General features: G+C 37.2%; 1 protein-coding gene across 2 annotated transcripts; it reads left to right on the top strand.

Moving 5' to 3' along the window:
- On the top strand, nt 1–26602 carry LOC131167392 (mitochondrial fission 1 protein A). Of its 2 annotated transcripts, XM_058126200.1 has the most exons (6): nt 1–133; nt 248–351; nt 14517–14652; nt 18401–18522; nt 26026–26089; nt 26184–26602. In XM_058126200.1, exons 2-6 carry the CDS (start codon nt 259–261, stop codon nt 26267–26269), a joined length of 501 nt encoding a protein of 166 aa, XP_057982183.1. In that variant the 5' UTR covers nt 1–133; nt 248–258; the 3' UTR covers nt 26270–26602. The 2 variants fall into 2 exon arrangements, with proteins under 2 accessions (XP_057982183.1, XP_057982184.1); XM_058126201.1 differs by having other exon boundaries at nt 113–351.
- The last annotated feature ends 383 nt before the right edge of the window (nt 26603–26985 follow it).

Genomic DNA, 26985 nt, shown 5'->3' with positions numbered 1-26985 from the left:
CAGTCATAAATTTCTAGATCTAATTCAAACTCTAATTTTAAATTTAATAAATTTTAAATTGGAGCAGAGCCTGCGACTCGATTTCTTATTCGCCTACTCAGGTAGCTTACGCGGCTAAGCATCTAGACGACAGGTCAGTCCCCGACTCCCTTTCCTATAGGTGTAGCTTCACGCTCCGATGTTGACATTTTGAAAACAGTTTTTTGTTTCTGAAAACATGAGTTTCTCCAATCTGTGTTCGTCACAGTAGAAGCCGCAATGGAAGCTAAGGTTGGCAAGTTCTTTGAGTCCGTCGGCGCCTTCTTCAGCGGCGGCGATCGGATCCCCTGGTCTGATGGGGACATCATTAGCGTAAGTGTTTTCGATTCCGGAGATCTATGCCTTATTTTGTGTTTCTAGCTAGGAATCAGTTACTCTCCGTTTGGTCGCCGAGAAAATGGCGGAAAGTTAAAAATAAAAAGGTAAATAGTTTTAACATCTCCCGTTTTCTGTTTTGTGGATTACGAGAAAAATGAAATTGTGGATTCAACTGAGCCGTTGAGCTTAGAAAGTTTAGATTTTAGATGTTTCTTGCTTTTTTCCATGGAGTTCTCAACAAAGAAATGTATCGTTTAGGGTTTCTTCATTTTACTGCCACGACTTTGGATTTTTCAGTGGAACTTTTGTTTGTTTTATGTTAGAATATTAAGCTAGGATTGTTTGTTATAGTGTTGATGCTCGTTCAATGGCATCTAAGGCTTGTGCACGAATTGCGTGCCGGTAGACTAGTTGGATACGTTTCGGGGTATGTTTGGATTTGTTTATATGTATGGTGAACATGGAAATTGGGATGAGGGAAGAAGTATTTTTCTTCTCATATTGTTTATGATTTAAGATAAATATTTAAGGGATCCAAGTAATGATTTTTGCATCACTGAAATAATGTTGGAAACATTATGAATGTGGTGTGGATGCTTGTTAAGTTCTTGTTTTATCAATAATTTTGGTTTTAATGTTTAGCAGGTCACTAATATTTAGTTAAGAAGGTTCATGGATGTTAGTCTTATTGCCAGAGAAATGCAATTCATTTTGGATTTAATGTAAAAAAAAGTACATGTGCTATGACACAAGGTGCGCGCACACACATTGTTATGCCATTTGTGGTTCCAAAGGAATGTGGGTAGAGGTGGCAAAACAATTTTATTTTTCGAGATTTTAATATTTTATAAACATGATATCAGGATTGTCCGATAAACTAACAGGACACCCCTCACATTTTCTTTTTATTAACCAGTCTAGTACAGTGCAGTTCAGCCATCAAATTTCAAATTTTGAACCTTTTGGGTCCCTTCCTCCTCAGCCCAAATAGTTTTCCAGCTTCAGTGGCTTTGGGTCTCTTCTTTCAGGAAGTCCTCTTAGCCCTGGCCCTCCCTTCTTCCTTTTTTGGGCTTCCTTCTCGTGGGGCCTCCTCCCCTTAGCCTCCTCTCAAGCTCGATGCTTTCTCCCCCTTCTTTGCTTGCGCCAGCCCATCCATGTGTGCAGCTCTTTTCCCGCACTTTGGTCCTCATCTCCCTCAGCAAGTCCACCTCCCGTCTGTGCCTTTTGCCTGGGCATACAATCAACCTGGGGAGAAGGTCTCTTAAGTATGGGGCTCTGGCTGCTATTCTGGCAATCATCCCAGTCAAAGAGCTAGTAACCTCAATTGCAGAAGTCCATTTTATGCCCTCCCCTGAATGATTTTCACAAAATGGACTCTTGGCAGTCCCAGATTCAAACTGCAAGTCTTAGACTAGGTTCTTGGCAAAATGCATATTGTGAGTAAGGCAATTGGTATTTCTTTTGAAGGATTCAAACATGGAGCTTTGTCTTTCTTAGAGGAAATTTGAAAAAAAGAAAGAAAGAAAGAAGAGAGGATGGAAAAGCCAATGAGAAAAAGCAACAAGGCAGCTGCAGCCCTAAGAAGGGCATAAGCGGGGAGTGGAAAGAGCTTCAGATACAGGAGTTGCCAGTAGCAGTGGGACTGTCACTGACCTATGTTGAGGAAAACAGTCTCTTGGAATGTGAGGGGATTAATTAAAAAGACTAAAAAAGCAGTTATAAGGTCATTTTCAATGACTTGAGAGGGGATATCATTTGCTTTCAGGAGACCAAGATCCAAGATGGAATCCCTTAACAACTGGTTGGTTAATAGTTTATGGGGTTTAAAAAGCTGCAGATGGATTGCTTTAAATGCTGATGGTTCAATTGGAGGGGTTTTCAACATGTGGAATTATTAGGAGTTTTTAACAGCAATAGGGTTAGGGAAAAAAAAAGCACAAAAATTGGGTGGAAATAAAAGATATTACAATATTGGTGCATTTTTGAAGTCGCAGACAGAGGTGGGTCCCACTACAAAGTCAGGTTGGAATCCCTTCTTTGTCCAAGCGATAAAAATGCGGACAACATGTTGGGAAATTAATTGGCTATGTGGCCTACATGCGGTGAAGGGTTTTTTTTGGGGGGGGGGGGAGGAGAGCATTAATTGGTTCTAATTTGTTGAATTGCAAGAACAAATCAGCAATAATTGACCACATTAAATGGTCTCTAATGAATACACTAATATGGTTTGAAATAAATTTGAGTTTTTTCAAATTTTTTATTAGTATTTTTACCAAAGTACTATTGTTATTATTTCTTTGGAAAACACAACTGTATGACAATTCATGCAATATATATAGAATTGTGCTAAAGCATAACCAACTTATGGAAAGTCGGTTGGAAAAAGAATTTTTCGACTTTTGAAAAGTTGGTTAATGAACAAATTTTACATGCATGCAAACTGTCGACCAATTTTCCAAAAGTCAAGACTATTTATAAAGAGACCACCGACTTTTGGAAAATTAGTTAATGAACAAATTTTGCATGTTTTTTCTACGTGCACATTGATAGTCAACTGACTTTCCAAAAGTCTATCTATTAAAGGCCAATTGACTTTTGGAAAGTTTGTTTATTAATGAATTTTTCCACTGCATGTATGATTACGTGCAGTAAGGACTTAGGAAATGTAAAATGTATAAAAAGTGAGGATGATATTATCTTGGTTAAGGACGAAGACATTAAAGAAAGATGACGAAGTTACTTTAGTAAGTTGTTTAATGAAAACAAAATAGAAGGCTTAAACTTAGATTTGACAAATAAGAAAAAGACTAAAAATATGAGATTTATTCGCAAAATTAGAGTTAACGAAGTTGAGTTTGCACTAAAAAAATGAAAAATGGGAAAGCTATAGGACCATATAACATCCCAATTGAAGTTTGGAAATGCTTAGGTGATAATGGAATTATATGGTTAACTAATTTATTTATACAATTATAAAAACTAAGAAACTACCTATTGAATGGAGGAAAAGTACTTTAATACCTATGTACAAAAATAAAGGAGATATTCAAAATTGTAATAATTATCGTGGAATTAAACTTATGAGTCATATGATGAAACTATGGGAAGGGGCAATTGAACAAAGATTAATGTTAGAAACGAAGGTCTCAGAAAATCAATTTGGTTTTATGCTTGGGAGATCTACCACAAAAACTATATATCTTTTAAGAAGTTTAATGGAAAAGTTTATGAAAAAGAAGAGGGACTTGCATATGGTATTTATTGACTTAGAGAAAGCATATGATGGGATACCTAGGGAAGTTCTATGGTGGATTTTAGAAAAAAAAGGTGTAAGTAGTAGGTATACTAATGTCATTAAGGATATGTACGATGAAGTAATGACTAGTGTAAGGACTATAGATAGAGAAACTAGAGATTTTCCAATCACCATAGGTGTACATCAAGGATCTGCTTTGAGCCCTTATCTTTTTGCTTTAGTGATGGACCAACTGACTGAGAGTATTCAAAAGGAGGTTCCATGGTGTATGTTGTTTGCAGATGATATTGTATTAATTGATGAAATTAGGGATGAAGTAGAGACTGAGTTAGAATTATGGAGAGACTTTGGAAACTAGAGACTTTAGGATAAGTAGAAATAAGACAGAGTATATGAAATGTAATTTCAATAATGGTAGGAGAAATATTGGAGACAAAGTTAAACTTGATGATGAAGAAATAAATAGCATTTGTAGATTTTGATACCTTGGATCTATTATACAAGTTGAAGGAAAAATTGAAGATGATGTAATGCATAGAGTTAAAGCAGGTTGGGTAAAATGGAGAAGTGCTTCAAGTGTGCTCTATGATTGTCGAATGCCCTTAAAATTAAAATGAAAGTTTTGTAGGACATCTATAGGACCAGCTATGCTATATGGATCAAAATGTTGGGCGACAAAGAAACAGAATATCCAAAAAGTAATAGATGCTGAGATGAGAATGCTTAGATGGATGAGTGGCATAACACTGAAAGATAAATTAAGGAATAAACATATTTGCGGTAAGTTGGGTGTAGCTCCTATAGAAGATAAGATAAGGGAGGGACGACTTAGATGGTATGGACACTTGCAACGTAGGCCATATAGTGCGTCAGTGAGGAAGAGTGAGTTAGTTACTGTGGGGGGTAGTAGAAGGGGTAGGGGTAGACCTAAAATAATTTGGAAAAAGATAGTGAGTAAGAATTTAATACCCCCGAATCTGTCAAAATAAATGGTCCATGATCGCATAAATTGGTGGAAAAGGATTCATATAGCCGACCCCACCTAGTGGGACTTAAGGCTCAGTTTTTGTTTTGTTGTTGTTGTTGTATGTATGATTACGATGCATTTTGTAGACAACATACTTTTGGAAAGTCGGTTTATAAACAAATTCATACTTTTGGAAAGTCTGTTTATAAACAAATTGTCCATAGTTTTATGCATTTTATAGCCAATGACCCAATAAACTTTTGGAAAGTCTGTTAATTAACAAATTGCCCATGATTTCATGCATGCAAACATTTTAAAGCCAATTGGTTTTCCATAAGTTGGTTTATTGACACAATTTAGGAATGATTTTCTATGTACATGCATGCAAAGTTGGACTTTCCATAAGTTGGTTTATCCATAAAATTTTCCCGATCAATCATTACCCATACATGCATGTAGCCAACTCACTTATCACATGGCGGTTTATTGATAAATTCTCAACGCATGTTCATGTGCATGCATTGACTTTTGGAAAGTCCATTATAATCATGCATAGGTCTAGATTCCATGCATTTACATGTGAAAAACCAACATGCGATAGTTGCACGTAGAAGTGCGTGCATGTGAGAATTCTTACTATTGTTGTTGTGAAAGCCATCTCTTGTGGGCACTCTTATATCCTTATTCCATCTAAAACCATAAAGCCATTTAGCATCTAGATTTGTTATTTGGTAAGTTACATATATGATGAAACCATAAAATTGACAAAGAATAATAAATAAGCTCGATTAACTCTCCACGTATAAATAAACTGACTTTCCATAAGTCAGTTCTGAATTGGCCAATCAAACTTAAATGACTTTCCAAAAGTTAGTTTCCAAAAGTCATCTCTTGTGCACTCCAACAACAGATGAGTTTACAGCAACAACAATAAGAACTCTCACGTGCACACACTTCCATGTGCAACTATTGTATGTGGTTTTACATGTCAATGCATGGAATTCCAATGCATGCATGATTATGGACTTTCCAAAAGTCAAGTCAATGCTTGCTTGCATGCATGCATGTGGAAAATTTTGCATGCTTGGAAATATTTTTAATAAACCATCTTATGATAAGTACAGTGGTTACGTGCATGTATGGGTAATGATTGATTGAAAAAAATTGTTAATAAACGAACTTATGATAAGTCCAACTTTGCATGCATGTATGTAGAACATCATTCGTAAAATTTGTCCATAAATCAACTTATGGAAAGTTGGTTGGATGTAAAATGCCTGTGCGCAAAAAATTATGGACATTTTAATGAATATACACTTCAAAAGTTTAAGGGTTATAAAATGCATAAAATCATGGACAATTTGTTAATAATTCGACTTTCCAAAAGTTTGTTGGCTACAAAATGCATGCACATAATCATGCATGGAGTGGGAATTCATTAATAAATAGACTTTTCAAAAGTCAGTTGGCCCTTAATAAACAAACTTAGGAAAGTTAGTTGACTGTTCGCATGTAAGTAGAAAAAAATAGGCAAAATATGTTCATTAACTAACTTTCCAGAAGTTGATGGGCTCTTCATAAACAAACTTTAGGAAAGTCGGTTGACAATTATATGCTTATAAAATTTATTCATTAACCGACTTTCAGAAAGTTAGGGCTCTTTTTCAACTGAATTTCCATTAGTTGGTTGTGATTTAGCACAATTATGTATATATTGCGTGGACTATCGTACATTTGTGTTTTTTCCAATAAAAAAAATCATATTTTGGTAAAAATGCTAATAAAAATTATTATTTTTGGAAAGAACTTGCATTAGTTTCATATTGTAATAATGTATTTATTAGAGACCATTTAATGTGGTAAAATATTGTTGAATTTTTCTTGCAATTCAACAAATTAGAGACTAATTAATGCTCTTGGGCCCCTCCACCTCTCACCCTTTGTAGGCCACGTAGGCCAATTAATTTCCCAACATGCTGTTCACATTTTGATCATCAAGACAAGGGGATTTCGCTGGACTTTGCCATGGGACCCACCTCTATCCGCTTGCTCAAAATGTAATTATCTGCTTTATATCCTTGGGGGGATGGATTTCAGGGAAATTTGGTGCAGTTGGATCAATTAGTGCATATCCACACCCTCATTTTCAGTGCTCATTAATGGCTGCTCCATGGAGTTCTTCCGATCTTTGCACGGTTTGAGGCAGGGGACCTCCTCTCTTCCCTATTGTTTATCTTGGTTTTGGAAGTTTTGAGTCATATGATAGTCAAAGCTAATAAAGTGGGGTTTCATTTTTAAACTAGATTTTTAGAAAGCCTATGATAGTGAGTTGGAGTGTCTTGGATGAAGTTTTCGCGAGAAAGTGTTTTGGTGAGTATTGGCATCGTTGGATTTGTGGTTGTTTGTCTAACGTGTGATTTTCGATAATTGTGGATGGTGGACCTAAATCTTGGTTTGGTGCTTCGAGGGGCATTATATAGAAGGAGACCCTCTATCCTCTTTTTTGTTTGTCCTTGTAGCAGATGTTTTGATAGGATGGTGGATAGGGTAGTGGAGAGGGGTTTGGTTAGAGGTATAGAAGTGGGGAGAGAGGGTGTGGTGGTTTCTCATATCCAGTTCGCTGATGACACCATCTTCCTTTTAGATGATCACAATATTTTCTTCAAGAGAATCTTGGGTACTCTTCATATTTTTGAGAGGGTGTTTGGGCTTAAAATTAATATGGGGAAGAGTGGTTTAGGGGCTTTGAATGGCTAGTCGAGTGTGTCAAGGAGTGAGCTATTGAAGTGGGGTGTGGTATTTTGATTGGCCTTTGACTTACTTAGGTGTCCCTTAGGGGGGTAACCCTAGAGTTGCAAATTTTGGAATTTGATAATGGAAAGGGTGACGAAGAGATTAAATGGATGGAAGGGAGCCCTCTTCTCTCTTGGGGGTAGAATTACTTTGATTTAGGCTTGTCTTGCTAGCATCCCGTTATACTTGTTTGTTTTTAAGATTCTGAAGAGGATTGCTAGCAAGCTTGAGAGGATTATGAGAGATTTGTGGTCTGGTGGGGGGAGTCATAGGGACCATCTAGTGAACTGGGTTGAGGCTTGTAGATTTAAAATGGAGGGGTGGTTGGATCTTGGTAAGTTGGTGTTTGAAAACGAAAACATCGCTTTTCTAGCTAAATGTTTATGGTGCTTCCCTCTAGAAGAATCATCCCTTTGGCATAAGCAATAAGAAGTAAGTTTGGGATGGATGAGAATGGGTGGGATACCAATGATAATTTAAGGTGTTATTTGGGGAGTCCGTGGAGGTCCATTTCTCAGATCTATCCCTTTTTCGCCCTTCATACTAAACTTGAGGTGGGGAGGGGTTCTTATATCCATTTTTGGAAAGACCCTTGGCTGGGAAATGCACCATTTTCACTTCTTTCCCTTGTCTCTTTCATCTAGGTTTTGAGCAAAATAAAGACATTTTTTTTTTCATTGGTGACTTGAGTAGCCCTTTGACTTCCTAGATTCTCTAGTTTAGGAGACCTCTCAACTATAGGGAGATGGTGGAATTGTCAATCTTTGTTATCTTTATTGATTGAGAGTAACTTTTCTTAGGGGAGGGATGTTTGCTCTTGGTCTTTGGACCAGTTAGGAGTGTATTATTTGCAAATCTTTTTTGAATTTTTGATTCGTTCCAACTCTTCTTTTCCGATCTATTATACTATTTGGAAGGCTAAGGTTCTCCCTAAAATGAAGGATTTTTACTTGGTTGGTTGTACTTTATAAGATAAATACTAAAAAACTTGTTGCAAATTAGGAGACTTTTGAAGGCTCTCTTCTGTTGTATGTGTGTTCTGTTAGAAGAACTCTAAGACAACCTCTCATCTTCTTTTGCAATGTGAATTTGCTTGGAGGATATGGAATATGTTTTTTGGCATCATGGGAGAAATCTGGGTTTGTCCTCCTTTGATGGAAGACTTTTTAGACATATCCTTTGTAGGCTTTGGTAGAAGGAAGGATAGGGCAGCTTTATGGAAATGTGGTTTTTTCATGGTATTATGGGGGTTATGGATGGAACATCATACTTGGACAGTTGGATATTTTCTGGGAAAAAATTAAACTAGATGTTGATTTGGGAAAGTATTAAGTACTCAGCCTCACTGTGATGTGTTGGTTATGGTTTTTTCAGGGAGGCAAGCTTCCAGGGGTTTCAAAGAGATTGGAGGAACACACTGACTTGATAATCTCTTTTCTCTTGGGTATTTTTATTTGTTTAGTTTTGGAGTGTCCTAGTTTGTATCGGGAGATATCTCATTCTCCCTCTTGTGAATTCTTTTTCTTTTAATGAAATCTTCTTTTGTTATGAAAAAAAAGTGTCTTGCTTAAAAGGCTTAGCATTGGGAGGAACAGTGAAATCTTAGTAGTCTCCCACTTGCTCTTTGCAGATGATACAACTATTTTTTGTGAGGACGATCTTGATCAAATCCTGAACCTCAAATGTGTCCTTTGTTTCGAGGCTGTCATGGGTTTAAAGCTGAATTTGGGTAAAAGTGATACCATCCCTATGGGCTGACTGTTTGTGGACCTCTCCTCATAGTTATCTTAGACCGAAAGATTGGGACTTTTCCTATTTCTTACCTGGGCCTCCCTCTGGGAGCCAAGTTCAAAGACAAAGGTGTTTGGGATCCCATAATTGGCAGATTTTTTGAAATGAAGTTGGCTGGTTGGAAAAGGAATTATCTCTCCAAGGGTGGCGGACTCACTCTCATCAAAAGCATCATAGCCGATCTCCCAGTTATTTTTTGTCTTAGTTTCACATTCCCAGTGCAATTTCTAGAAGATTGGAAGGGATCCAAACAAGATTTCTTAGGAAAATGGTTGTGGAGTTTCATCTCTGAGAGATTATTTATAGAGGGGCGTTATTGCCACTAAATAAGATCATCAAAATGAATGGATCTCCTCATCTCTAAAGAGGTTACTGAAGGCTATGGCACAAGTGTTTGGAAATTCATCAAGAGAGGGTGGGATAAATTCGTCTCTCACATTACTTCTGCATGGGGAATGGGAGGATGTGTTATTTTGGCATGACATTTGGTCTGGCGATTCCCAGCTTAACTCCTCATTCCCTTCCATTCATAGGCTTGCCTGTGATAAAGATGCCCTCATAATGGGACCTTCTAGAATGTTCTCCTTATCAGGAATTTTTGCGACTGGGAGATTGATACTCTCATAAACTTCTACAGTAGCCTTTACGATGTTCAAAGTGAGGCTTCTTCCAATAAACCTTGTTTGGGCCTTGTGCAAGGAGGGTATTTTCACAGTCATGTCTTATTATAATCACCTTAGCAACCAATGCAGTGAGTGACCAATTTTCCTTGGAAGCTTGTTTGTAAAACAGCAGCTCCTTTGAAAGTTTCCCTTTTTACTTGGGAGGCTGCACTGGGGAAGATCCTCACCCAATAGTGTTTTAAAAGGCGTTCCTGAGGCGCACCTTGATGCATTTTGGGCATAAAATGCTCCAAGGCTTAACTTAAAATGTGAGACTCCTAAAACGTGTTTGCCTCTGGGGCTAAGGCATATGCCTCAGGCCAAAATGTGTGGATTTTACTCAGATGGGAGTATGTATGCCTTTTGGGAGCAGACATAATAATGTTTAAAATATTCAAAAAAAAAAAAAAAGATCTGTTATGCCTTGACGAGCATCAACCCCTCCCCTGTGACAAGTGAAGCTCTTGCGTAGAGGTCTTCTCTCTTCTAGCCTTTCATCTGTCTTTGACAATTCCCTCCAGCCTTTTTGTCTCTCTCTGACGACTCTTTCCATCCTTAGTTTTCTCTCCAGCAAACCCCTACAGTCTCTCGGCTTGGGCAGAGGTCTTCTCTCTTCCAGCTTTTCGTTTGTCTTCGACGACTCCCTCCAGCCTTTCACCTCTCTCCGATGAAGCTTCCATTGCCGAACGATCCTCTCTCACGACCGTTGACAATGTTTCAGATGATCATCTTCGTGACCTCTATATCATTCTGTGAGTAGCAACGACTGTTGAAGGACCTATCTTCCACTGCATGACATCTCTCCCATCGCATTTGGAGATTATTTGATAGAAAGAGATCACGGGGTTTGAGAAGAAAATGTGTGTGAGGGAGAGAGATGTGAGAAGATTCAAGAGATGTGAGAGATGAGAGTCAAGAGAGACAAAAGCCAGAGAGATGTGGGATTGGGATCTGCTATGGAGTTTATATATAATATATATGTTAGGGACACGTGGTTCTTTTCAACGGAGAAAAGCACACATGCTGAGATCTGGACTTGAAATACTGACTTTAGCCCCACTTTAAGTTATTTAGGGTTTAAAACTATATGATGAATTTTATTAGAATAAATTTTATATAAAGTTTAATATTTATAATTTATTTATATGTATTTTAATAAAAAATTAAATTTCCAAAAGGTACACTTCAATGCCTTGAGGCTTATGCCTCGCCTTGTCAGTGCTAAAAAGCTTCTCCTTATGCCTTCACCTTTTAAAACACTGAATTCTCCAGAGAAAGGGCTTGACTGTGTGAATAAGTGTTTTTTGTGCCTTGAAGTAGTGGAATCAGTGAAGCACATCTTTCTCCATTGTCCTTGGACCAGGAATCTCTAGAGCTTGGCCATTTCATTGGTCAAGCAGAAATGGGTCTTGGCAGCTTTGGTTGAGGGCGAGATTTGGCCTTGGAAAGGAATCTGCTCCAACAAGCCGAAAGGGCTGTTTGGAAAAAAAGAACAGAAGGGTTTTTGAGGGGGAAGGCTTCTTCTATGCAGACCATCTTTGATGGCTGGATGTCTACAATCTCTAGTTGGTATAGTGTGATGCCTGGGAGGGACTTGTCTGTTATTCTTGATTTCCTTGACTAGTGAGCGTGTATGTGTATGTGTTTTTTATTTTGCTTATTTGTTGCTCTCTCTGCACTGTTCGGCATCCCCTTGATGCTCTATTTTCTCTAAAATAATATTTTTTTGCTGATTAAAAAAAAAAAAAGTTTCCTAGTACCGGTATCTTAGCTCCCTCTCTTTCTACTACCTAAATTTCTCATTTCCCTTTCTTTTCTGCCAACTGTTCCATTTGAGGAAAAGGGTCTCATGCTAGGCTGATGAGCAGATGGAGCTTGCAAAGTTCATCTAACACCAGGACCAGAAGGCACTGATATGGTGAGCAGCTGGACCTTGCGATTTGGCGATCCTAGTTAGTAATACTTTTGCGTCGCAGATTATGCCAGCATGGAATTCAGATCACTAAAATGGCAACTGATATCTCCAATGAGATCAATCAAACTCCCAAAAATAAATATTTTTTTTTAAAAAGAAGACAAAATAGGAAGAACTGCAAAAATCAAACTGGGTACTAAAAAACACAAATGCAAAAAAAGAGAATTCACATACCCCCTACATTTTGAATAATTTGATTCAATTGTAAAGAAGTCTCTCAATATTGAGATGGATTTAGGGCTTCAGAGCTGCGAACGCTTCTACTATGCAAATACTTTAATACCCAGGAAGAATTGAAAGCTAATCCCAGAGTTCAAATTTCGCTCCACAGCTGCGAACACTTCTACAATGCAAATACTTAAAATGCCCAGAAGAATAGAAAGCTAATCCCAGAGAGACAGAGAGAAAGGGCCCAAGGATCCCTTTTTGGCCTGCCCAATTCTACTGGTGCATTGCATCAAGCACAGGCTAAGGATTCTTAGCCCAGCCTACTTAGCCTAGCCACTGAACCAAACACACCCTGAAAGAGTTGTAATGAGCAGTGCTTCAGTTCCTGGGGCTTTTCTTGTGATTTCTGAACTTTGAATGCTCGGTCGAACTTGTAGTTATGCCCAACACTTACAGCAGTTTGAATCAAATTAATTGTAAGTTGTTCTTCTGTGTGACAACAATGGCAGTGGCAGATGAATGTGGAAATGGTTTGAGGGATGCTCTGATACCAAATTGTTGTAGGACAAGAACAATAATTCAGAAATCAGAGAGAGAGAAGAGAAGAACAGAGAAGAAGAGAACAGGACATAACAGAACAGGAGGTGGGAGTAAGAAGACAGGAGAAAAAAAGGGGGAGGAAGGAGAAGAGAAGAGGGATAACATGGATGAGAGAGAGGGAAAAACAGTTACAGAATAACCCAACATTAATTGCAACTAAAACATATAGCTACAAAATTACCCCATCTAAAACATATAATTACAAATTGACCCCAAAGTACTTAAAAACACACAAAATAAACCCAAACAAGTAAACTTCTAAAATAACCAGAATTTTTCCCAAACTAAAATAAAAACCCTAGCTACGATATAAACACCTAAACTTCTACGCTGGTGGTTGTTTTCCCAAACTAAAACAAAAATCTAGCTACAAGATCAACACCTAAACTTCTATGCTGGTGGTTGTTTTTCCAAAGTAAAACAAAAATCTAGCTACAAGATCAACATCTTTGTCGGAGGCAATCTTGATACCTGGTGTACAAGAAACAAATTAATGTAGCAAGATCTATTGTGCAAGTAGAATATTGAGCTATGGCTCATGCTGCGAGTGATCTTATGTTGTTGAATTCTTTTATGCCAAAGATGGATTCTTGGTTATGAAACCAGTAAATATATTTTATGATAATCAAGCTGTCGTTTATATTGCTTGCAAATAGTGACTCAGTGTTCCATGAGAGGACAATGCACATTGAATTTGACCCTCATTTTGTGCGGGATGTTGTGTTGAAGAAGGTTGTGAGGGCTTCATTTTTGAAATCTGTGGATCAGTTGGGTGATGTTTTAAAGAAGACTTTTATTAAGCTTGCCTTGTCTAATGGTTGTAGCATACTGGGGTTAGGTGATATTTATACACCTACGGATTGAGGGGAAGTGTTAGAAGAGAATATGCTATTTTAGTAATTATGTGGTTTGAATGGAGGCATTTTTCTCGTGTCTTTTTTTTTATTATTAGTATAAAGTGGGTAGACCTGGAGCTGTATGTATGCTCTAGGAAACTGCTGCCTGATTTGTCCTCTTCTTTTATCCTTCTCCTCTTCTCTCCTTCATTGCTAACTTTACAACACCCACACACACACACAAAATATGGGAAGCAAAGGAAAAAAGAATAGGAAAGGTGGTGCGTAAGGGCAAAAGGCTATGAAATAAAAAGGGAGGGGGTGGGGGGAAGGGAGGGAGGAGATTCAGTATACATTTAGAAAGAAATTAAGCATTAGATGAAGTGGTGACATAAATGATAAAATGATTCAAGAAATGGAGACCAATAGCAAAGGCCTACAAGATAGAAAAGGGATTGGGAGGCAGCTTCTTATAACATAATTAGTGGTTTTGGTTGCATTTTTTTAATTGAATGATAGCAGTACAAATATAGATACAATAATCCATACTAAGAAGCTTCATACAAGATAGCAGAAGAACCCACAAATGGATTGAACTTGAACCTGAATATACAGATTTAAGGGCAAAGTTAACACACAGACGCGATATTTGTTAACTCAGAACATAAGTTGATCATTTATGCAGACCAAGTTAATAAATGCAAATTGCCCACAATAAAGGCTGGTGTGGGTGTGTGTGTCCCTTTTAATTTTTTTCTCAATTGGATATTCAATTGTCCATTGTAGTATTAAAATCGAGTGGATCCAATATCAAATCTTCATAATTGAGTGCTAGGTGCTGTAATTGGTTGTAATTAGTTTGTCATGTCATATTGTTCTTATAATGTTGTGATTATCAAGCTGCTGTTTACAAATGTTTTATGCTATAAGTTTGATATTTATGTTTCTGTATTGTAACAAATGGTACCTTATTTCTTATTACTATAGTAAAAAAAAGCAAAAAATTTCTTAACTTTGCACCCGCACACAGACAGTGGAATCAAAGTGTTGCCAAATTATCTCTTGCTTTTCATATGTTTGCCATTGGCTGAACAGCTGCTGTGCATGGCAGGGTTGTGAAAGAGAAATTGGGGAGGCTGAAGGTGTCTCAGATGAGCAGAAGAGCGAGAGCATCATGAGATTATCATGGGCACTTGTTCATTCTAGACAACCAGAAGATGTGCAGCGTGGAATAATGATGCTTGAAGGTCAATTAACTAAATTCATGACTTAAAATTTTTCTTTAGCTTATGATTTTTTTGTATTGGATGAAAATTTGTTAAATGGATCCCTTTTCACAAATGTAGGAAGTCAAATGTCAGGTCAGGCATCAGATTTATCATACTTTCATGCTAGCTGAACTCATGATCTTTTTTCTTTATTGCTCCCCTCATTCCTCAGACCCATGCATTTATTCTGCTGGTATTATTATTTTAGTTGCATGCTCTCTTTAAATCTCAACTTTGCTCCATCATTTTGTTACCCTAGTTGGTCTTATTGTAGATTTTACTGTACAAATTGGACATCAAACTTCTTAACCATATAAATTCAGAAACATTATTTCGGCTTCAATTTCTATTGATAATTTTTTCGTTTTACTGCCTTTAAGAAACTAAGTGAGTGGGGGAGAAAGCTAGAGAAATTGATAAATTAGGATTTAAACTTTGGTACACTGGAAAAGAAAAACATCAGAATGGAGTAGACATTATTATAGACAAAAACTTAAAAGATAGCATTGTGGATGTAACTAGAGTAAGGGATAGAATTATAAAAATCAAGATGATATTAGGACAAGAGATAATAAATATCATTAGTGCTATTGCTCCTCATGTTGGCTTAGCAGAAAATCTTAAGAGACAATTTTGGGAAGATATGGATAGTATTATAGAAGACATACTAGGGATTGAGAAAATATTTATAGGAGGAGATCTGAATGGACACGTTGGAAGAGATAAAAATTATGAGAGGATACATAGAGGATATGGATATGGAGACAAAAATGAGTTTGGGGAGATGATCTTAGGTTTTGCTATGTCATATGATTTTATTATGATGAATACTTGCTTTAAGAAGAGAGAAGAACACTTAATAACCTTTAAAATTGGACAAAATAGAAGTCAAATAGATTTTTTTTAACTAGGAGGGTAGATCGTTTATCATGCAAGGATTGTAAAGTTATTCCCGGTGAAAGCCTAACCACACAACATAGAGTCTTAGTGTTAGATATATGTATTAAAAAATGGAATAAAAAGGATAAAATAAACCAGTGTAAGAGAACTAGATGGTGGAACCTAAAATGAGAAAATATAATAAAATTTAAAGATAAAATGATCAAAGATGGGATTTGGACCATAGAGGATGGGATAGATACAAATACTCTTTGAAATATATTAGCTAGCTCTAATAAAAAGATAGCAAAAGAGATTTTAGTTGAATCAAGGGGAAGATTCTTGAATAGCAAAGAGAGTTGGTGGTGGGATAAAGATGTACAAAAAATCATAAAGACAAAGAATTTGGTATAAAGCGTGGCAAAAATGTAGAAATAAAGATAACTTTGAAAATATAAGGATGAAAGAAAAGATGCAAAAAAGGTTGTTAATGAAGCTAAATATGGATCATTTAATAGTTTGTATGATAGATTAGGTACAAAAGAAGGGGGAAAGAGATATATTTAAACTTGCTAAAGTTAGAGAAAGGAAGAGTAAGAACTTAGGAAATGTAAAATGTATAAAAAGTGATGATGATATTGTCTTGGTTAAGGACGAAGATATTAAAGAAAGATGGCGAAATTACTTTAGTAAGTTGTTTAACGAAAACCAAATAGAAGACTTAAATTTAGGATTGTCAAATGAGGAAAAGACTAAAAATATAAGATTTATTCGCAAAATTAGAGTTAACGAAGTTAAGTTTGCACTAAAAAAGATGAAAAATGGGAAAGCTATGGGACCAGATAACATCCTAATTGAAGTTTGGAAATGCTTGGATGATAACGGAATTATATGGTTAACTAATTTATTTAATACAATTGTAAAAACTAAGAAAATGCCAGATGAATGGAGGAAAAGCACTTTAATACCTATATACAAAAATAAAGGAGATATTCAAAATTATAATAACTATCGTGGAATTAAACTTATGAGTCATATGATGAAACTATGGGAAAGGATAGTTGAACAAAGATTAAGGTTAAAAACGAAGATTTCAGAAAATCAATTTGGTTTTATGCCTGGGAGATCTACCATAGAAGTTATTTATCTTTTAAGAAGATTAATGGAAAAGTTTAGGGAAAAGAAGAGGGACTTGCATATGATATTTATTGACCTTGGGAAAGCATATGATAGGATACCTAGGGAAGTTCAATGGTGGGTTTTAGAAAAAAAGGGTGTATGTTGTAGGTATATCGATGTCATTAAGGATATGTACGATGGAGTAATGACTAGTGTAAGGACTATAGATGGAGAAACTAGAGAATTTCCAATTACCATAGGTGTACATCAAGAATCTGCTTTGAGTCCTTTTATCCTTTTGCTTTAGTGATGTACTGATTGACTAAGAATATTTAAAAGAAGGTTCGATGGTGTATGTTGTTCGCAGATGATATTGTATTAATTGATGAAATTAGGGACGAAGTAGAGGCTGAGTTAGAAATGGAGAGAAACTTTGGAATCTAGAGGCTTTAGGATAAGTAGAAATAAAATAGAATATATGAAATGTAATTTTAGTAATGATAGGAGGAATATTGGAGACAAAGTTAAACTTGATGATGATGAAATAAAATAGCACTTGTAGATTTTGATACCTTGGATCTATTATGCAAGCTGAAGGAGAAATTGAAGATGATGTAATGCATAGAGTTAAAGCAGGTTGGGTAAAATGGAGAAATGCTTCAAGTGTGCTATGTGATCGTAGAATACCCTTAAAATTGAAAGGGAAGTTTTATAGGACAGTTATAAGACTAGTTATGCTATATGGATCGGAATGTTGGGTGACGAAGAAACATAATATCCAAAAGGTAAAAGTTGCCAAGATGAGAATGCTTAGATGGATGAGTGGTATAACATTGAAAGACAAGTTAAGGAATAAACATATTTGTGGTAAGTTAGGTGTAGCTCCTATAGAAGATAAGATAAGGGAGGGACGACTCGGATGGTATGGACACTTGCAACGTAGGGCACATAGTGCATTTGTGAGGAAGAGTGACTTAGTTACTGTGGGGGGCACTAGAAGGGGACTTAAAATAACTTGGAAGGAGATAGTAAGGATTTAATATCCTTGAATCTATCAAAAGAAATGGTCTATGATCGCATAAATTGGCGGAAAATGATTCATATAGCCGACCCCACTTAGTGGGACTAAGGCTTGGTTCTGTTGTTGTTGTTGTTTATTTTTTTCGTTTTACTACATACCCATCCTTAATCTCAGCCATTCCTTTTATTGTCTTGTGGAATCCTTATTGGAGTGATCCTGGCAGGTGGCCAATACACATTATCTGTTTGTGTGTGCGTACGTGTGTTTTTGGGGTTGAGACATCTTCTGTGTAAATAAAAGCCAACTGTTCAAAATTTCTCCACCACCTCAATGAAACAAGTGTGTGCCAAGGAGGAAGAGGACTGCCCCAAGAGAAGAAAATTTTTCCTTTGAAACTCCTTTCATTGCATTTCGTTTTGAGTGTTCAGTTGCATGGAAGTAACTTTCTCATGCTGTTGTTCTGCACTTCTGCTTCTTGCTTTGTTCACAATTTTTATGTCCCAACTCTTCATAATGCTGTCAAGCTTCTTGGTGTTAGGACTTAGGAGTCAGGGAATGTAGGTTCTTCTAATTATTAATTTCTATTGTTCTTTTTTTTTTTTCCATTTTCTTTTAGAGGGAGAGAGTGAAACAGCTCAGGTTAGGGGGGTTTTGAAGGTTTTTGCATTATGACACTAATATCATGCACCTTTATGTTACCATTGGCAGCTCAACTAGCCAATACTAGCAGCCCATTGCAAAAGAGAGAAAAGCTTTATCTTCTAGCCGTTGGATATTACAGAAGTAGTGAATATTCAAGGAGCAGGCAGCTTGTGGAACAATGCTTGGAGGTTTGATAATTCTCTCTTTCTTCTTTTGATATTGCAATTAATTGTCTAGAAATCCAATTTGGTGGCATAAATCTCCTATGTTTATCAATTACTTATATTATTGTGACCTATTTCAGTATGTTTCTCAAAATTTCAAAATAATAATTTAGCTTTTGTTTGCTTGTCTAAATGGGCTTTTGTTCCTGTTGTGAAATTGGTTGATGTTGTAGTCGTGGAAGACGTGTGTGTTTGAGGGTAGCAGAAAATTATGGGTGTATTTATCTTTCCTTTATTTTTCTTGAGTTTCAATTTCAAGAAAGCTTTAATTTACTCATGTGATGCTCTGAAATATTTTTGAGCCTGTTAGTGGAAAACAATTTTCATTTTTTATCGCCAGTTTTCTACATAAATACGTTAGTTTCACCTCGTTTTCTAGTTTCTATAATTTGTATAGGAAAAATGTAATATCTTGCACAAGGCTCCGATATGGTGGGGACTTTGGGGAGGGCATGAATATGCAGTCTTACCTCTACAATTGGAGAGATCGTTTCATGATTTGAACCTTTAGCCTTTATGTATGGATGTTGTAACATCCTTACCGTTGGGTTTAGGCTCACCCTCAATATTTATATAGGAAAGTTGAAATAGTAAAATCAAGACCTTTTCTTGTGTATTTGGTAAATTGGAAGACTGATATATCTCTCCCTCTTTATATGAAGTATTTCAATTGCCAAAATGCCTTTAGTAATTCATGCTTACTAACATAATGATAACTCATGTTAATAATGCTAAATGACCAAAATAACTACCAACACTCCCCCTCAAGCTGGGGCATAGATATCATATGCTCCTAGCTTGTTAGAAATGAATTAAATCCGAGCACCCTGCTAGGATTTAGTGATAATTCAGCAAGTTGGACCTCGTACTCTATGCGATTGTTTGTAATAAGCTTTTTTACAAGATTCTCTTGAACAATTTGACTATCAACTTCAATGTGTTTTGTCAGTAGAAGACTAGGTTGGAGGCAATATGAATAGGATCTTGATTATCACCCGTCAACTTCATAGACTGAGAATGTGGAAAACCAATTCTTTCAACATGTTCTTCAACCAAACAAGTTCACATGTAGTGAGCCATGTCCTTCTACTTTGACTCCGGGCTTGACCACCACAGTTTGTGTGTGTGTGTGTATAGAAAAAAAACTTTGTTAGCAAGAGAGAGAAGAATTTACCAGGGGTGGAGGATAATCCTCCTAAAAAACCAAAGAAGAAAAAACAAAATAAATTACAGCAATGCTCCCCTCCAATTCCTTTCAGAGTTTGACAAAAGTAAACCCTGAAAAAAACCCAAAAGAATGAGCCTTAAAAGACACAAGGAAAACCACTCTATCACATAGGAGACAAGGTGGGGTCACTTTGCTATTAAAAATCCTTTCATTCCATCTTGTCCGTAGAGTCCAAAGGATAACAAAGATAGCACGTCTCCAAAGAATCATCTTCCTGAAGCCTCTATAAAACACACTTTTAAGAAGGCTTCAACTTTCCATGGAAAGACCACAACCTCACCAAAAATTAATTTCCTTAGCCATCTAGTAATGAATGAGCAAGTGGTCGTTAGTTTCATTAGAATCATGGCATATGAGATAAATATATGGACTTATAGCATTGTGAGGCCTCCTCATCTACAACAAATCATTGGTATTAAGCTAGTGAAGGACTCAAGTCCACATGAAGGCTTTTATTTTGAAAGGAACCTTTGCCTTCTAGATAAAGTTATTCAAAGGGAAAATGCAGTGACTGGAGGGTTTTAGGTCATTGTGCTAGAAAAGTTGGGCCGGAGATTGGAGGGTTGGAAGAGGGCGTACTTTTCACTTGGGGGTTGTGCTTCCTTCTCCAACATCCTAATTTATTAGCTGTTCAAAAACAACAACAACAACAACAACAGTAAACCAAGCCTTAAGGTGCGGTCGCTACATGAATCCTTTTCTACCAATTTATTATCTTTCCTTGTTTAAATTGCCCTTGAAAATAGCCAGATCTTTAGAGAGGTTGATGCATGATTTCCTTTGGTAGAAGAGACCATCTAGTTAGTTGGGAGGTGGTTGGCTGACCTAAATCCAAGGTTTTTTTTTGGGGGGGGGGGGGGGGGGGGGGGGTAGTCTAGGCATTGGGAATTTGGTATCCAAAAACATCTGTTGTATAGGCAAGTGGCTTTAGAGGTGCCCTCTGGAAGTTGATTCCCTATGGCATAAGTTGATAAAGAGCAAGTATGCGATCTAACAGAACAGGTGGGATACGAGAGGCACTGATATCATCTTTTATACGTGTCCCTGGAAATCAGTGTTCTATACCAAGTTAGTTCTTTCCTCTCATTTGGTTCAAAATCGGCAATAGTAAAAAAGTTCGGTTTTGGAGGATGAGTGGGCGGGGAAGTCCTCGTTTGATCTAAAGGCTCCTCTATTTAAGCTTTCATCTTTGCATAACATTCCCATAAGTTCTTCCATTCCTACTGAGGATGATTCTTCTTCATGGGATTTCCATTTTTCCTAGTCTTAATGGAAGAGAGGTCAATGAGCTCACTGTGCTTCTTCCATTGTTGGATTGACATTAGGGATGTAAATGGGACGGGCTTGGAGTGGGAGGGGCAGAACCCAAATCTCCCAGCTAAGAATTATTCGGCTTGCCTACTGCTCTGAATCCACCTTGGGGCATTATTTATCTGCATCCTTGCCTCATTAGGGGATCCACATGCCACTAGGGATCCAAATCCACGCTACCAACTACAAAAAAAATACCAAAAAAATAAAAAATACAATTCTCATGTCTTTGTATTATGACAACAACATAACTTATCTTATTTTTAGTATGATGATAGATAACATTACTTTTTTGGTAGAATAATACAAAAAATATTTAGAAGCTATGAACAATTGATATAAGAGAGAGAGAGAGAGAGAGAGAGAGAAAGAGGTCTTGGGTCACAAAATTCATTCCAATTATTGTCTCGATCCATTTGGGAACTACCATATCTGCCCCTATCGGAGCGGATCAGGGCAGGATTTCCACGAGCTGAATCCATTTACATCCCTAACCAATATTTTCTTTTCATTATAGAGGATAAGAGAGTGTGGTAGGGTGATTCATCAAGCATGTTCAATTTAAAATCCTTTTGCCCAAACCTTTTGGAATCCCCATCTCCTAACATTTCCCTTGGAACCACATTCTTGGATGTCTAAGGTGCCTGGGAATATTTGGGCCTTTGTCTAGACTGTGATATTGGAAAATATTAACATGCATGATCTGCTTTAGAGAAGAAGGCCCTACAAGGCTCTCGGTCGTGACATGTGCATTATGTGTTGTGAATTCGGTGAATTGCATGCTTATCTCTTTGTCCATTGCAGGGTGGCATTGCAGCTTTGGAACACCTTTATGTGGGGGAAGAGTGGGTGGCACTGGGGAGGTGAGAAAAAATAGAGATGGTAGAGCTCTTTGGAGCGAGGCAGTATTCGCCATTCTTTGGACATTGTGGTTGAGAGGAATGCTAGAATTTTGAAGGGCCATGGAATGGAGTGATATTCCTCCCCTCCTTGTGGTTGCACACTCTTGGTCTTTTTTGGGGGTTACTTGTCCAATCTCAAAAGAGATTGGAAGGCAGCACTTTGATATCTAAATAGGCATTTTACTATTATTATTATTAAATTAATATTATTAATTTTTTTAATGTATTTCTTGTTTTCTTGTTCTTTGGGCCTCTAGGGAGGACTCCTTGCCCTCCAAGAATTTGTACTGTTCTTTTTGGATATTAATTAAAAAAAATGTCTTCTTTTATCCAACAATTTAAAGATGTTATCTAGCTTTCATATATAAATATTTTAAAATTGGAAACTTCTGTATTTTTTTTTTTGAAAAATTGGAAGGGAAGTAGATGTTTTCCACAGCTAAACTGACCTTCTGTTTCCATGGGGCACCAAACTACATTGGAATATATATATTCATTGGTCACATGCACGTGTCTTCCTCCTTGGCGCAACACCCCCTCTGACATGCAAACATTATGAATGATGATGAATGATGTAGATGTTTGGAGTAACCCCTAATTTTTTTTTCTTCCCTAGGTGTGATTGGTCATCTAATTATTTTACCAGCCTTAGCTATAAGGTCAAAGGTCAACCCGATATAGACTAAGATGGTAGGGGTCAGTCTGTTTTCAAAGCACAGGTTTGGGAGTACAGCTATGTGCAGGGAAGTTAAAGATTGTAGCACCCTCACCCCAGCGCATGTTCCACGAAAGGTACCTGTTAATGCATAAGCTATAATTGGCCTTAATATGATGATGCGTCTATCAAACATATTTAGTCCTTTATCTCGTATTTAAATATTGGTTCACCTTACCTTGCTAACTCTCCTGGCTAAGTAGAAATCCCCTCTCCTTTGGAGTATCTTCCAAGATGCCACTATAACATTAGAGAGGTTTCGTCATTGGATTGATTAAGAAATATCCAAACAAATAACATACAAAAGAAATGCCATCAAAGATTCGTTATACTCTTATTTAGCCATTTCTTCAAATATTTAGTTGGTTTATTATCCAACTCGCAGTCCCATTGAAGAGTCCTTTCACTTCATGAGTATACTTTGGCCATCACTATGACAATTAACAGTAACACCATCAGAAAGGCACTGTCATCGGATTGATTGATTAATATTCACCAACTTAATCATGTGCATCATGTATAAACACCAATATTAACTAAATATTAAATACTAAAAACTCGATGCAGAATGAAGCAACAACATATTCAAGGACTCATCTCAGGGGCATGTCACCCTTTCCCTTCATTTGTAGAATATGGGGGGCTTTCTCTGCATCACTGGCCATGTGTTACATTTCTCAAGATGAAAGCTTTTTGATCTTTTGGAGGAGAAAATTCACATTTTCCTTTTTGTCCATTTCAGTTAAATTTTACCTTCTCCAATAGTGTGCCCCATTGAACATATTACGAGGCCTCCTCTTTGAGGTGTGGCACACACATTTGTGAATAGAAAACCTGATCACATGAAATACTTTGTCCTAGATGGATGCTTTTTAGAGGAGAGCATGAATCAAATCACGTACCTGTTGAAAAGCTTGTCCAAACCTAAAGCGCCCGAGTATGAAAACAATTTCTATTCCATAAACAACACTGAACCATAATTCATCATCTTCATTTTAACACCAAAGACCGGTACCCGAGCTCATCAAGTCATCTTCACTATCCTTTCTGTCACACCTCCATAGCCAACCTACAATGAACCTCTGGCATACATCAACATCCCAGATGAGGATGCTTTTGAAGATAGGAAGAAGCAGACTCCAAAAGATACGAAACAAAGTATAGATCTTAAGAAGATGAGAGCCATCTGGGGCATCTATTCCTTTGGTGCCATAAATGTTCATGACCTCTGCTGGGCCTGTATGTGAGACTTCAAGAAGTACAAAAGAGGAGGCTGCCTTAAAATTCATCTGACAATGTGTTGCCCGAGTATAGGTCCTTATAGAAGCAATGAAAAATTGATGATACATTGCTGTCAAAGTAGTTTATCTGGCTCTAATTTCTGATGATTTCTTCAACATGAGAAAAGGCACATGAGCTGGTGTGATTTTGCTAAAACATACCAACACTGCCCTTAAGAGGGACTAGCTTAGAGGAAGGGAAAAGAAAGAAGAAGAAACTTTCAAAGATTGTGGACAGAGATGGCACAAGATTGCCTCTTGAGTTCAACCACCTCTGGCATTGAAATTGGGCCCACACCATTAGGCCCTTTAGGTTTGTAGAAGTTTTTCAATATTTCCATGTTGACTGCTTCTCCCCAAAGCATCCATCCTCTCGAGGGGAGAGTTCATATCTAGGGTGTTCAGTTTTTTGCCATCAGGGTCTGTGGTGTAATGCATGCGAATGTGTCTGAATCAGGCTTTGGAGAGGAGGCTTTGTAACATACTTTTCGCAGGGTGCAATTTTGGAGAAAAATGAAATTTTACTGAAAAGGAATGAGTGATTTGTCAAAAGGCAGTATTTGAAGGAAGGTACATTTCAATTCTCTTCGAAGTGATTTTTCTAAAAGCTTTAATCTTGATGAATGTCATGATTGACTGATGCGTAGAGAAAGCCCCCACATTCTAGAAGGGAGGCGATTTACATGCTATGAACTTCCTAATCTTAAAAAGAACAATGCAACATGGATTGGTATGTGAACTAATTAGGAAGCTTCCAAAGCCATTGGTCAAGATTATGCAAAAATTGATTTACTCATGGGGGGTTAATCTATACATCCCGTATTCTAGAAATGAAGGGAGCAATTTACATACTACGAGCTACCTAATCTTAAAACCAATGTAGTGTGAACTGATAGGATGTGAACTAGTTGGGAAGCCTCAGAAGGGCCCGATCAAGATTATGCAAAAAAGTATCTACTCATGAGAAGCAACTTGATAAGGGAAGCTCTACATTTCCCTGTTATGCATATGCATGCAGGATGGATGATCTACAAGATAAGAGTATCTAAATGAATGCTGACAGAGTGTGAAATGAAGAGAAAAATAAATTATATACAAAGATGAAGGTACTGGAAGATGCATATTGCTCAAAAGAATTAAGGAAAGGAAAGCTTGCAGACTAGTTTAACAAAGACCTTATGTGTTGTAAGAATTGGAGAGATCCCTATGGTTGAGGTTCTTCAACTGGGGTAGGCTCTACTTAAAAAGGTTGGTTTCTATGTGCATGGCTTAGGTGTAACTTCTGGTGGGTCAATGACTGTTCCATTGCCCTCATGGTTGTGCCATACATGGGTGAGTAAGGCAATCCTCACCTAGGACATCTTTAAATGGAAAGTTTCAATTTGAGTGGGGGGTTTTTCGTTTGCCCCCATAGAGATTCATGCTGCACAAGTGCCATCACTACTTCACTCCTTGCTCTAACCCTAAAAAACTTAGAATTTGAGTATAGAACTCGGGCAGCGTGCTGTGTGAGAAAACCATTAGAGCAATTAAGAAACAACAATAAGATCAAATGAGGAGAAATAAACACTAAGGATCATTTAATTAAGGCCAAGATATCCATGATTAACCATTGGCCTGTCTCAAAATTCCCCAGAGTTGCCTGTGTTGCAATGTCTCCTCATGGAGCTCTCAGTGGGTGAAAATTTACAATGGTGAATTAAAAAAATGGGGAGACTAGGGTTTCCTTGGGGACTTCTATACCAAAAATGCGTCACCAAATACGGTAGTAAAGGGAACTCAAGTGTCCAAAGTTCCCTGTAATCTTTTTAACTTTGTCACATTACCCATCCGAAGGAGGAATAGAAAAAATCCAACACATCTGTTTGAATGGGCTTTTATTTTGTGCATGGCTTGGCTTATTGTCATGTGTGTTCCTCCTTTTTCATGTGCTAATACTTTGAATTCTCCTCACTTGTGTACTTTTGGTCCATTGAAAAATTGTGCTTACTGATCACCGACAAAATATATATATATTTGCGTGGTATGTAGATTGCACCTGATTGGAGGCAGGCACTAACCCTTAAGAAGACAATTGAAGATCGAATTGCTAAAGGTATATTAGCTGAACTCGTTTTCTTTATCATTGTCCATCTGAACTCTGATCACATCCCCAACCTGCTGGCTGCTAACATGTTTGCTGGATGCAGATGGTGTTATTGGAATAGGTATCGCTGCCACTGCTGTGGGACTCATAGCTGGTGGGATTGCAGCTGCACTGGCTCGTAAGAAATGACGTTTGTGCTTTCCTCCATATGGGTTAAAATGCAACACCAGCATTTCCCACAGAATTTCTCGCATCAGTGTTTTTCAGCTTTTCTGTGAATATGCTCTTAAATAATTTAACGTAAAACGAAGTACCTTCATGGATTTTTCTCTAGAGAATGTCAATTTTGTTATTTTTCTTGTGTAATGGATTTATTAGTATGAGATTTCGAGTGTATCAGATGCGGTTGTGGGTGTTGGTGATTGGCAATCCATGCTTCTGCTTTGTAATACAGCGGGTTTCTGAGTAACCAATTCCTGCAGTTTTGGTGCAGAATACTATATGCAATTTTGCATTCTGAGAGGGAGTGCTGTGATTTCTTCCTTCATTTTCATTAACTTTGTGGAGTAATGAAGGATCAATTGGGCTTGTAACGATTTTTGTTGCATTGTAGAGCCCTACCAGGTGGATTCACTTCACTAATTTGTCTGAAGTTCTTTAAGGAAGTAAGCCTGTGCACGTTGAAGAAAATTGTTTACTGCAAATTTGGCATGTAGGAGTGGAAAGGAATTGAAAGGAATGGAATCAAAATTTTAACTTAAATTCATCATATTTTTTGTTCAAAATTTTCTATTCCATTGCTTTCATATCTCATGTTATTCCATTAACCAAATGATACTTGGTGACTTGACTCGGATGAGCATTTGAGAGCAGCGGGTTTAACCATGTTTGGAAACATAAAATTC

This window comes from Malania oleifera, chromosome 11 (assembly GCF_029873635.1).
Source record: "Malania oleifera isolate guangnan ecotype guangnan chromosome 11, ASM2987363v1, whole genome shotgun sequence".
Lineage (NCBI taxonomy): Eukaryota > Viridiplantae > Streptophyta > Magnoliopsida > Santalales > Ximeniaceae > Malania > Malania oleifera.
The sequence above is the reverse complement of the archived record's forward strand: the minus strand, read 5'-3'. Positions and strand labels throughout refer to the sequence as shown.